This window comes from Mya arenaria, chromosome 16 (assembly GCF_026914265.1).
Source record: "Mya arenaria isolate MELC-2E11 chromosome 16, ASM2691426v1".
Lineage (NCBI taxonomy): Eukaryota > Metazoa > Mollusca > Bivalvia > Myida > Myidae > Mya > Mya arenaria.
Window position 1 is genome coordinate 48,256,092 of NC_069137.1, and position 12,299 is coordinate 48,268,390.

Sequence of the window (12,299 nt, forward strand, 5' to 3'; positions counted from 1 at the left end):
GCCAGGTGTTGAATTTGATGTACAACACAGTTCAATATGACCGCCGCCAAGATAGATTTGTTTAAAAACCGTATTATTTCCCAGGTCATATGTGTTGAATAATTTTTCAGGTGTTCCAATTGCGGAAAACTTATTCACAATACTCGTTTCGAAAAATTTACGGGGTTTATATATGATGTTGTATATATCTGAATGTATTTCAAAACTGAATTAAATATTTCATGTTCTCTAGATGGCGCGACGGCCAGCACACTCGCTTCTCACCAATGCGACCCGGGCTCGATTCCCGGCCTAGGCGCATTTGAGTTTGGTTAGTGGTCACCAAGCCGGACAGGTGGGTTTTCTCCGAGTACTCCGGTTTCCCCCACAACACAAGACCAAACCCTCTCGTAACATCATGCCAACAAAAGTGATAAATAAAATGTTATAATAACTTGTGTCACAATCGATGTATAATAAATAAGATTGAACCAACTTATTAAATATTTGTGTTTGTGAAATAAATGTAACGTTTGTTAATGTTTCAGTTTATTTAACGGGTAACATTTTGCAATAGTTGTGATAATGATTATATCAATAATATCACATTTGCGGACTTGCAACATCGACTCACTTGACCCAAGTTTGCAAAAAGTTCATCTTCGAATACAATTTAAATCACTTTGGGTCATAATTCACTATAATAATCAATTTATTTTCTTTTTTTCCTATAAACATATTGACAAAGCAATAAACAAGTCGTTAACGCTAGTTATGAACCTGCAACAAAACTCCGCTGTTACTAAACATAACAACAATAAATATTATTCTGACAAGGTCGTATCTGTCCTGCATCCACTTGTCAGCGTCCCTTAAGCGTCCTTGTAAGTGTGACACTCGCTGGCTAATAAATGACCAATGTAGTGCTTAATGTAACACACATGGCTTATCGTTTATAGTTCACCTGAGTGTTTTTCTCTCGTACATTTGTCTCCAACTTACTAAGCTAATCGATCTTAACAAGACCGCGGACCTGAAAAGATTAAGAGCCCGTTGCATGTCCATTATTCATGTTCAAGGTGCATGTTTGTGGTACATGTTCGTGGTGCATATTTGGGGTACATGTTCGTGGTGCATATTCACGGTCCATGTTTGGGGTACATGTTCGTGGTGCATGTTTACGGTGCATAGTTGTGGTTCATGTTCGTGTTGGATGTTCACGGTGGATAGTTGTGGTTCATGTTCGTGTTGGATGTTCACGGTGCATAGTTGTGGTATATGTTCGTGGTGCATGTTTGGAGTACATGTTCATGGTGCATATTCACGGTCAATGTTTGGGGTACATGTTCGTGGTACATGTTTGTGATACATGTTTGTAGTACATGTCTGTGGTACATGTTCGGGGTAATATTCATGGTGCATATTCACGGTCCATGTTTGGGGTACATGTTCGTGGTACATGTTCGTGATACATGTTTGTGGTACATGTCTGTGGTACATGTTCGTGGTACATCTTTTTGGTACATGTTCGTCATACATGTTTGTGGTACATGTTCGTGGTACATGTTCGTGGTACAGGTTCATGGTACACGTTCGTAGTACAAATTTGTGGTACATGTTCGTGGTAAATGTTCGTGGTACATGTTCGTGGTACATGTTTGTGGTATATGTTCGTGGTACATGTTTGTGGTTCATGTTCGTGGTACATGTTTGTGGTACATGTTCGTGGTACATGTTTGTTGTATATGTTCGTGGTACATGTTTGTGGTACATGTTCGTGGTACATGTTTGTAGTTCATGTTTGTGGTACATGTCTGAGGTACATGTTCGTGGTACATGTTTGTGGTACATGTTCGTGGTCCATGTTTGTGTTACATAATTGTGGTACATGTTCGTGGTACATGTTCGTGGTACATGTTCGTGGTACATGTTCATGGTACACGTTCGTAGTACAAATTTGTGGTACATGTTCGTGGTAAATGTTCGTGGTACATGTTCGTGGTACATGTTTGTGGTACATGTTCGTGGTACATGTTTGTGGTACATGTTTGTGGTACATGTTCATGCTACATGTTCGTGGTACATGTTTGTGGTACATGTTCTTGGTACATGTCCGTGGTACATGTTCGTGGTACATGTTCATGTTACATGTTCGTGGTACATGTTTGTGGTACATGTTCGTGGTACATGTTTGTAGTACATGTTTGTGGTACATGTTCGTGGTACATGTTTGTGGTACATGTTCGTGGTACATGTTCATGTTACATGTTCGTGGTACATGTTTGTGGTGCATGTTCGTGGTACATGTTCATGTTACATGTTCGTGGTACATGTTTGTGGTACATGTTTGTGGTACATGTTTGTGGTGCATGTTCGTGGTACATGTTTGTGGTACATGTTTGTGGTACATGTTTGTGGTACATGTTCGTGGTACATGTTCGTGGTACAGGTTTGTGGTACATGTTTGTGGTACAGGTTCCTGTTACATGTTCGTGGTACATGTTTGTGGTACATGTTCCTGTTACATGTTCGTGGTACATGTTTGTGGTACATGTTTGTGGTACATGTTTGTGGTACATGTTTGTGGTACATGTTCCTGTTACATGTTCGTGGTACATGTTCCTGTTACATGTTCGTGGTACATGTTTGTGGTACATGTTCGTGGTACATGTTTGTGGTACATGTTCGTGGTACATGTTTGTGGTACATGTTTGTGGTACATGTTTGTGGTACATGTTCCTGTTACATGTTCGTGGTACATGTTCCTGTTACATGTTCGTGGTACATGTTTGTGGTACATGTTCGTGGTACATGTTTGTGGTACATGTTCATGTTACATGTTCGTGGTACATGTTTGTGGTACATGTTCGTGGTACATGTTCATGTTACATGTTCGTGGTACATGTTTGTGGTACATGTTCGTGGTACATGTTCATGTTACATGTTCGTGGTACATGTTTGTGGTACATGTTCATGTTACATGTTCGTGGTACATGTTTGTGGTACATGTTCATGGTACATGTTTGTGGTACATGTTCATGTTACATGTTCGTGGTACATGTTTGTGGTACATGTTCGTGGTACATGTTTGTGGTACATGTTCGTGGTACATGTTCATGTTACATGTTCGTGGTACATGTTTGTGGTACATGTTCGTGGTACATGTTTGTGGTGCATGTTCATGTTACATGTTTGTGGTACATGTTTGTGGTACATGTTCGTGTTACATGTTCGTGTTACATGTTCGTGGTACATGTTTGTGGTACATGTTCGTGGTACATGTTTGTGGTGCATGTTCATGTTACATGTTTGTGGTACATGTTTGTGGTACATGTTCATGTTACATGTTCGTGGTACATGTTTGTGGTACATGTTTGTGGTACATGTTTGTGGTACATGTTCGTGGTACATGTTTGTGGTACATGTTCATGGTACATGTTTGTGGTACATGTTCATGTTACATGTTCGTGGTACATGTTTGTGGTACATGTTCGTAGTACATGTTTGTGGTACATGTTCGTGGTACATGTTCATGTTACATGTTCGTGGTACATGTTTGTGGTACATGTTCGTGGTACATGTTTGTGGTGCATGTTCATGTTACATGTTTGTGGTACATGTTTGTGGTACATGTTCGTGTTACATGTTCGTGTTACATGTTCGTGGTACATGTTTGTGGTACATGTTCGTGGTACATGTTTGTGGTGCATGTTCATGTTACATGTTTGTGGTACATGTTTGTGGTACATGTTCATGTTACATGTTCGTGGTACATGTTTGTGGTACATGTTTGTGGTACATGTTTGTGGTACATGTTCGTGGTACATGTTTGTGGTACATGTTCGTGGTACATGTTCGTGTTACATGTTCGTGGTACATGTTTGTGTACATGTTCGTGGTACATGTTTGTGGTGCATGTTTGTGGTACATGTTTGTGGTGCATGTTCTTGGTACATGTCCGTGGTACATGTTTGTGGTACATGTCCGTGGTACATGTTTGTGGTACATGTCCGTGGTACATGTTCGTGGTACATGTTCGTGGTACATGTTTGTGGTACATGTCCGTGGTACATGTTTGTGGTACATGTTCGTGGTATATGTTCGTGGTACATGTTTGTGGTACATGTTTGTGGTACATGTTCGTGGTACATGTTTGTGGTACATGTTCGTGGTACATGTTTGTGGTACATGTTTGTGGTGCATGTTCTTGGTACATGTTCGTGGTACATGTTTGTGGTGCATGTTTGTGGTACATGTTCGTGGTACATGTTTGTGGTATTTGTTCGTGGTACACGTTTGTGGTACATGTTCGTGGTACATGTTTGTGGTACATGTTCGTGGTACTTGTTTGTGGTACATGTTCGTGGTACATGTTTGTGGTGCATGTTTGTGTTACATGAGCGTGGTGCATGGTCGTGGTACATGTTCGTGGTACATGTGCGTGGTGCATGGTCGTGGTACATGTCCGTGGTACATGTTGTGGTACATGTTCGTGGTGCATGTTTGTGTTACATGAGCGTGGTGCATGGTCGTGGTACATGTTCGTGATACATGTGCGTGGTGCATGTCCGTGGTACATGTCCGTGGTACATGTTCGTGGTACATGTTTGTGGTGCATGTTTGTGTTACATGAGCGTGGTGCATGGTCGTGGTACATGTTCGTGGTACATGTTCGTGGTACATGTTCATCGTACATGTTCGTGGTACATGTTTGTGGTACATGTTTGTGTTACATGAGCGTAATGCATGTTTGTGGTGCATGTTCGTGATACATGTGCATGGTGCACATTCTTATTGCATGTTGTAGAGCATCTTCTTGGATGGTCGGGAAACTTGATGCATGTTCGTTGTGCATGTATTCATTGTGGATGTTTGAGCAAATTCGTTTATGTCCGTCCATGTTCATGCAATATGTGCACTCATTTTCGAAACAGGAATTAGCCAGAAATATATTAGATGATAAGAACTATTATTATAAACGATATTAACAGCAATGCATAATGCATGCATGACATTGTATAAAATGCTCTACAAAATGTATGAAATTAAACATAGTTAAACATTTGACATGCTTTATTATCCAGAAAAAGTTATTACGGTTAAGAGTGATTATAGATGGGCTCAATTTATTCATTTAATGTTGTTGTTTTTCTTTTCGAAAACCTACCATATTCGATTTTAGTTTATTTTACTGCGTGATTTTTCGTTGCAAATGTAGTAACATTTGTAAATTCTTTAATTCGTCAAAAATGTGCTTAGGTATCGTTTTAAACAGAAAAGTCACTTTGGGGTTTGATATGGTCAGACATCGATAATGTGGACAAAATACGAGTTACTATTATACAATATCATCATGTTCTTGTAAGATTTATGTTGCTAATTATTATTTAAAATGTGACATATCGTAATGCCCCCTTTTGCCGAAAAGCATCAGTAACGCTAATGAAAACTGATTTATATTTTGGCTTGGAATTACAATATTCTATTTAAGATTTTGTATCTGTCAGTTGCCGTGTGGTATTTGTTAACACTATGACTCAAATAAAACAAAGTTTAAAAAACATGTTTTCAACATCAAATATGTGATAAACGTCCAATAGTCATGGCCTTTGGCATTGATATATATTACCAAGAACTAATAACCTACATGATACATCATTTCCAAAAGAATTTTTAGTGGTTCGTAACAAATCGTATAACAATACATTTCAACAGAAATAAATAAGATTCTGACATGATTCATCTAATTTACAGTGTCTTTTTCCTCCTCAGAAATACGCTATAAATCACTCCATAAGTTACCCTTCATGAATAGTCATCATAAATCAATTTCAAAGTATTTTCTTAGTAATATGCAATAAATTATTTCATTCTTCCAATTACTGATACAATAATAAAAAATGGCATGATCATACATCAAATTCAAAGAATTCGTTTGCTAAGTAATTAATACGCAAGAGCTCATAATATCCGGTCACGTGTAAGTCATGTGATCATGAACAATGGGGGAATCTTACGGATTTTTTGCTGAACGACGCCAATGAAAAGCTGGTCTAAGGTACTAAATATCATGTGAGGTGTTAATATAATGAATATGGCGACGTCAGTATATAGTATTGGACATTGCGAGACCATGATCTGGCAAGTTTTGGGACTATTTTGTTGTTTCGTGTAGTAATTTCCAGAAACGGTGTTACTGGGAATAAGAATCATGGCGACTGGTCATGCAAATAAATGAACAAAAATGATCAATTTGTGGCTAATTAATATTGATTACAATGGAAAACCAATAAATAGGCATTATAAACGTCATGTCGAATTGAACGATAAACAAATTACGAAATAAGAAATAGATATTGTTTATTTTTGGTCTTATAACCAATTAAGTCCGGCGCCGGCTAAGCGCCAAGAACCACCAAAAATGTTAAAAATAACTGATAGATATTTTACATTCTTAAAATGTTTGAATAAGTAAAAACGTTCAAAAAATATGATAGGTAGCAAGTTATTACCATTCATGATTACAATATGATTTGCAGCTGTTTTTGAAAAGTTTGAAACTTCTTTTTTGCAGGAGGATATATTTTCTATATCGTTAGAATTATCTGGTGATTGGCACTTAGATCACCTATAGGACATGATTTAAAAACAAAACCTCGTATTTAAGGCAACATCACCGTCGGTTCCCCAGCGTATCATTCCCTATATAATATAGGTTATGATACGCTATGGTGCCGCAGATGGGCAACATGTAAACAGTCTTAACTACCCCTAAGTCTTAAATCAATATTTTTATTCAGGATCACGAACGGTGGGGGAAATTTTGAAATCTAAAGATGACGCGGATCTAATTTCTCAAACGTTTTAAAGCTTAACTTAAAGAACTTATTTCATAAAGCCAAATTTTCGTAAATTATGGTCACAACCCAGACTTAGACACCATTTCAATCTGAAGTAGCATTCTCAATATTAAATATAGAAAGGTCATTCTGGACCACATCTTGTAATACCTAGCATTTAGTTACACCGTGCTTAAACGATCTACAGAATACAACACGTTGTAATGAAATTATAGAAAGGCAATCATTAAGACTACGATTAATCATGAAAAATTTCAACTTCCGCGGGGGTTTAAAGGTCCGGCCACTACCACTTCCGATACACACTTCCTTTGTCAGAGTTTGCGTTGACAATGTTTCAGCCGATGAGGTTGTATCTAAGCCAGTTAGCCTACGCTCACTCCGCCCATTCTTGATAACTAAGATTTTGCTTCATTTCATCCAACTGTAACTGTTCACTGGGTAGCATGCTCCAGGTCTTCCATAGATTTCTGTAATAGTTAGATGACATGAAGTAAATTCTGTATGAAAAAGAATGGGCGAAGTTAGGTTAGCGAACGAGCCCTTTCTTATTCAATATGAAATTACTTCAAGTCATTAAACTGACTTAGAATACAACCTCATTGGCTGATACATTGACAACGCAGAATCTGACGCAGGGAATATGTATTGGATGAGTGGCAGTGTGCGGACCATTAAACGCGCGCGAAAAGTGAAATGTTTAATGACTAAGTCTAGAACTTAATGATGGTCTTTGTAAAAGTAAGATGACATAAAGTAAATTTTGAATGAATAATAATAGGCGGAGTGAGCGTAGCGAAATTCTTAATGATAAAGTCTAGTGCTTAATGATTGCCTAGCTGCAAATTCATTGCCTTATAATGTAGGTTGTATTTTAACTGCAATTTCTGCAAAGAAATTTAATAAGACGGAAAACGTCACTTTTTTGTGTCGAGTAATTGCTCATATGCACTTATTGTCGAGTGACTGAAATCGATGGGTCATTTATTATAATCATGCTTGAACTTTTCTGTAACTACAGTCGAAACTCGCTTTGCCGAACCCTGTTATCTCGAGGCTTCGATTATGTCGTCGTTGTTTTTTTCAAATGTTTTGGGTAATGTTATACTTGATTTTATCTCGAATATATTCCGTGGTCTCAACGACCTCGATATAACGAGTTTTGACTGTATATTGCTTGTTGAATCTGAGCGTCAGTTGTCATTTTTTCTCATATAATTTGTGTGTTTTTTTAGAATTGAATGATGTGCAAGGTCTTGTTTCTTCGTTTGATCAAATAAGGTAAATAGTCGACATAAGTAAGTGCGAAAAGACGCTTCCTAATAGCATACTCATATTTAATATTTTTGATTCATTTCGCGACCTTCAGCTGTAAAGTTTTCATATGAAATTTACGAAATTTGCTATAAAGATGTCTTAATACAGTTATCATACTATTAAAGTGACAATCTTATTCAAAATCAATACAAACATATGTATTACAAACATAAATTCTGACTGAGAAACATTTAAGTACTAACTAAATAATTCATTTATGGAAAATATTGATAATCTGATTACAAGATTGTAACCGTGTATTTGATAGCTAAAAACGCAAATATATTAAATGATTGGTGAATGCTAAAAGATTTACTCGGATCTACTATCGTCTCATAAGGTAGAAATTATGTGTTTTATGACATCCCCCCATGCCAGATGAGTCACGCGCTGTGACGTAATACTTTTTATTTCTTTTATTATATACTTTAAGTAACCATAATTATGAGATTTCAATAAGCATTAACTTTGCAAAAATATATCTTCACAACAAAACGAAATAACCCTTCAAAGACTTGATATCGAAGGAACTTATTGACGTTGACAGTGAATAAAAATTACTGCGCGTCATGACGTCGGTAAACATTATCGCACGCGCTTTTTGGTGAGATGTACAAAAATGAGGTTTTTTATGCAGTTTCTTCACAAAAAAATAATAAAGGTATGCTAGAAAAAATATCTATCATGTGTATCCGTTCCGGATAAAAAAATCCGACCCTCGGGCACGCTGCGTAGCCGGTAACTCGGCAAGCCTCGTTACCAGGCAACGCAGGTGCCCTCGGGTCGGATTTTTCTATCCGGAACGGGAACACATGACAGATATTATTAGTACGCCAGTTTGATTGCGTCCAATGGCTGACATTAAATTGACAGCGGCTCGTTTCAGTGAAGTATATTAGTCGTCACTTCGATAATCTTAAAATCTGTGAAAAATTGTCACAAATGTTGAAACGTTCATATTTGTTTTCATCAATGGATTCAATTTTAATACTGGCTTATGTACAATTCACACAATTTTGTAATAAACTTGCGAAAATATAATATTTAAGTCATTTCAATTTACGATTAAGATACACTTACATAAATCTGAACCTGTACAAATGTTAAAAATAGTTACACGTTGATTTTCTAGTTTTGTTAACTTTCTGTGTTCCCTTTTAAAACTTGCTAAAGTTGAATTAAAATATATGCAGTAGTCTAATGTAAAAGTGAGATTAAATTTAGTTCAAGAAACGTCTTTGATTGACTTAGATCTTTATTGGAAACGTCTCTTGACGTTGTGATTCCTTCGTTGGATGTCGATTATGTACCAATCAATTGTAACCACGGCCCCCAAGGTCCGGGGTTATACCGATGATAGCCGGGGAAATGGGCCGTGTTTTTACCTTCACGGTGGCCCCGCAGTGCCGGGTGAATGCGGTGGTTTTGTATTCCCGCCAAATATAGCCAGGATGTGCCTTACTTAGGGTTCCTGTGGTGCGGGGGCATTTTGGCGGAGATTTTACCATCAGTTCGTCCGCGAAGGGGGGGGGGGGGGGTTCACCCGGGCTTGGCTGGACCGAAAGCCAAAGTCCCCGCTATTCCCCGGACCTGGAGGGGCCGTGGTTTCAGTTGTTGGTTTCAACCAGTGACATTGTTGAAACCGCACAATATATAATAATATAATAAAGGTTAATCTCAAAATCTTGTTGAACTCATTTGACTTTATGATTAAAACAAAAAAGCGTATGATTTTTGTACAGGTAAAAATATAACACCGATATTTTGGCACTTTTTATCTGATGGATTGATGGCCACGTAGCTATTAATAAAATAAAATTGTCAAAGTCAAAATCGTTTTATCTGTAACTCAATCATATGGTACAAAGAGGATCACTGTACAGTTTCAGCTACTGAGTTTGTCCCTACAGTTTTAAAATGAACTATTATGATCAACAAGTTAATATGAACTTAATAGAAAAAAAAATAACTGAAAAAAATATGTTGTTTGCTTTGTTCGTAAAAGATTGGATTAGCCAATTAACGCTATTTGCTTCTTAAGTCTTGCATAATTGCATTGTATTGATAAACTTACTTGTAATAGATCGTCCCATAGTTTGGTCAACCAAATATGAAGTACTATTGGGCCATTTTATTTTCGAGCGGAAAAAAATTGTCGAGAGATATTCAGTTAAATTGTATGTCCGTGTTGCAAACTAAATTGGATGTATTAGTTCCAAAATAAAATAAAATAACTTTGTCTGAGCTGACAAATACATTTGTTGCAAATTCATATCTTTATTGCTCAGAAATATTGATTCTAAAAATGTCGTTGTTAATGATAAAATTGGACCATGACTGAATCATCATCATCCGCAGCAGCAACACGACCACCACCACCACCATCATCATCATCATCATCATCATAATCATGACGATGATGCTTGCAACGACGACGATAGAAACGAAAGATAACTTAAGAAATATCTACAGTACATACGACATCTGGATCGACTTTCATGAAGGCATGTTCTGCAACTCCTGGCAGCACTGCTTTAATGTGTCCAGTGCTTTCCGCAACATTCTTGCTATTCTCCTTTATTGCTGTCTGCAAGCTTGCCACCAAACTTGCGCTAATGTGTCCTTTATCCGCTGGAACTGCGTGTGGTGTCTCATTTTGAGTTTGCGTTTTTGTAATTAATGATTTTGAAAATACAGTTTGTAAACCACATATAAGCATAATCGTTAGTAACATCGCTGCTAAATGTCGTTCCATCTTTCATGTGGTTGCTTGCTAATTTGTACAAATGACACTTTAACTGTATGAATGTTCTAAATCTTCTTGCAAGATATACGTTGCAGTTAACACAATTTCTTTAATTTATGCCTATCTTTATTAAATTGTCTTATTATTTATTCACTTCACCGATTATCGAAATAATTCCGAAACTAACCCATATAAACCTGGACAGCCAAGCTATCCAAATCTACAGAAAAATCGAAATTATTAATCCGAATAGTCGGTCTCAGTAATTACATTTTCAACCATTATCGCCAAACTCTGAACTCCGAATTATGCAAATCATATTACAAACATTTTCACTCCGGAAATATTAAATATTTTAATTCACTCACACGGGCGTCTTTGTTTATGATTTATCACATGGAACGAGTATTTTCAGTACCAAACTGAAAAGCTGTCATACGAATTTAATTTAAAAAAAAAACTGTCAGTCCATTTGTTTTAAGATAACACAAAGCCAGCTTCAGCTGTCAAAAGCAGTCTTGTACAGAGCTGATACAAATGTCAGAAAGACGTGTTACTGTTCCATAATATACTCAAGCGTACTTGTCAACGGCAACCTGCTTTAACGTTCCTATAAAGTCAAAACGGATGAAAGTGCGCGGTGAAATATATGAAAACGAGCGGTCCGGCCTTAACAACACAGAAAATTGTTGATAAATAGCCGTAACTCCAATTGTATGACAGTTATATAGAAATGGAATGACATGTGACGAAATGGTAGTATTATATGACTGAATTGACATGGATAAGGGTCAGTGGCAGTGTAGCTTTTTGTGATATAACCTTTGTCTCGGAACAGCATTAAATCAACAAGCAGACAGGTCTCTTGCATGAATTTGAAGTATTTTTTGGTACATGTTACATGCTTGAATTCTTAGAAGTTAATTATAGTTTTATTAATTCTTGAGGTGCTTTGTGTGTGTCTGTTAGATCTTAACCTTTTGTATCTAAACACTGACAGCAGGGCCATTGTAAATTGTTTGGCGACCTGGCTTTCAGTGTAGCACAGGGGCCGTATTCAATAAGCATCTAAGTGAATATTTTCAACTTAGTCATAATTTCGTAAAAAGCAAGAATAACAAACATGCTGTTGTGGTCTTGAGAGACTATTAGGGGAAGTGGTTTTGCCCCCCCCCCCCAACCTCAAGGGTTAGTTAAACTTCATGACTTAACTGTTGGGTAATCTTAATTATGTTTGCAATAATCCACTTCACTGTCAATCAATTTAAACTTAGATCAACAAATACAAGCTAAAAACTAGATTTGATTTATAATACAATTCAAGATTTCGTTTGTTTATTGGAGTTTATCAAGGTCTAACCGCGCCCATTGGCTGCATTATGGCTGTTCAAGATTTT

The 12,299-nt window shown here is 37.1% G+C and overlaps 1 protein-coding gene across 1 annotated transcript in view; it reads right to left on the reverse strand.

Annotated features, from left to right (window-relative positions):
* The window catches only part of LOC128221314 (uncharacterized), a 40,306-nt gene extending 29,118 nt beyond the window's left edge, over window positions 1-11,188 (reverse strand). Inside the window, exon 1 of the mRNA XM_052929853.1 lies at window positions 10,636-11,188. Coding sequence (XP_052785813.1) covers window positions 10,636-10,911 — 276 coding nt within the window. The 5' untranslated portion in view covers window positions 10,912-11,188. The remainder of the gene's footprint in view (window positions 1-10,635) is intronic.
* Window positions 11,189-12,299: the final 1,111 nt, after the last annotated feature.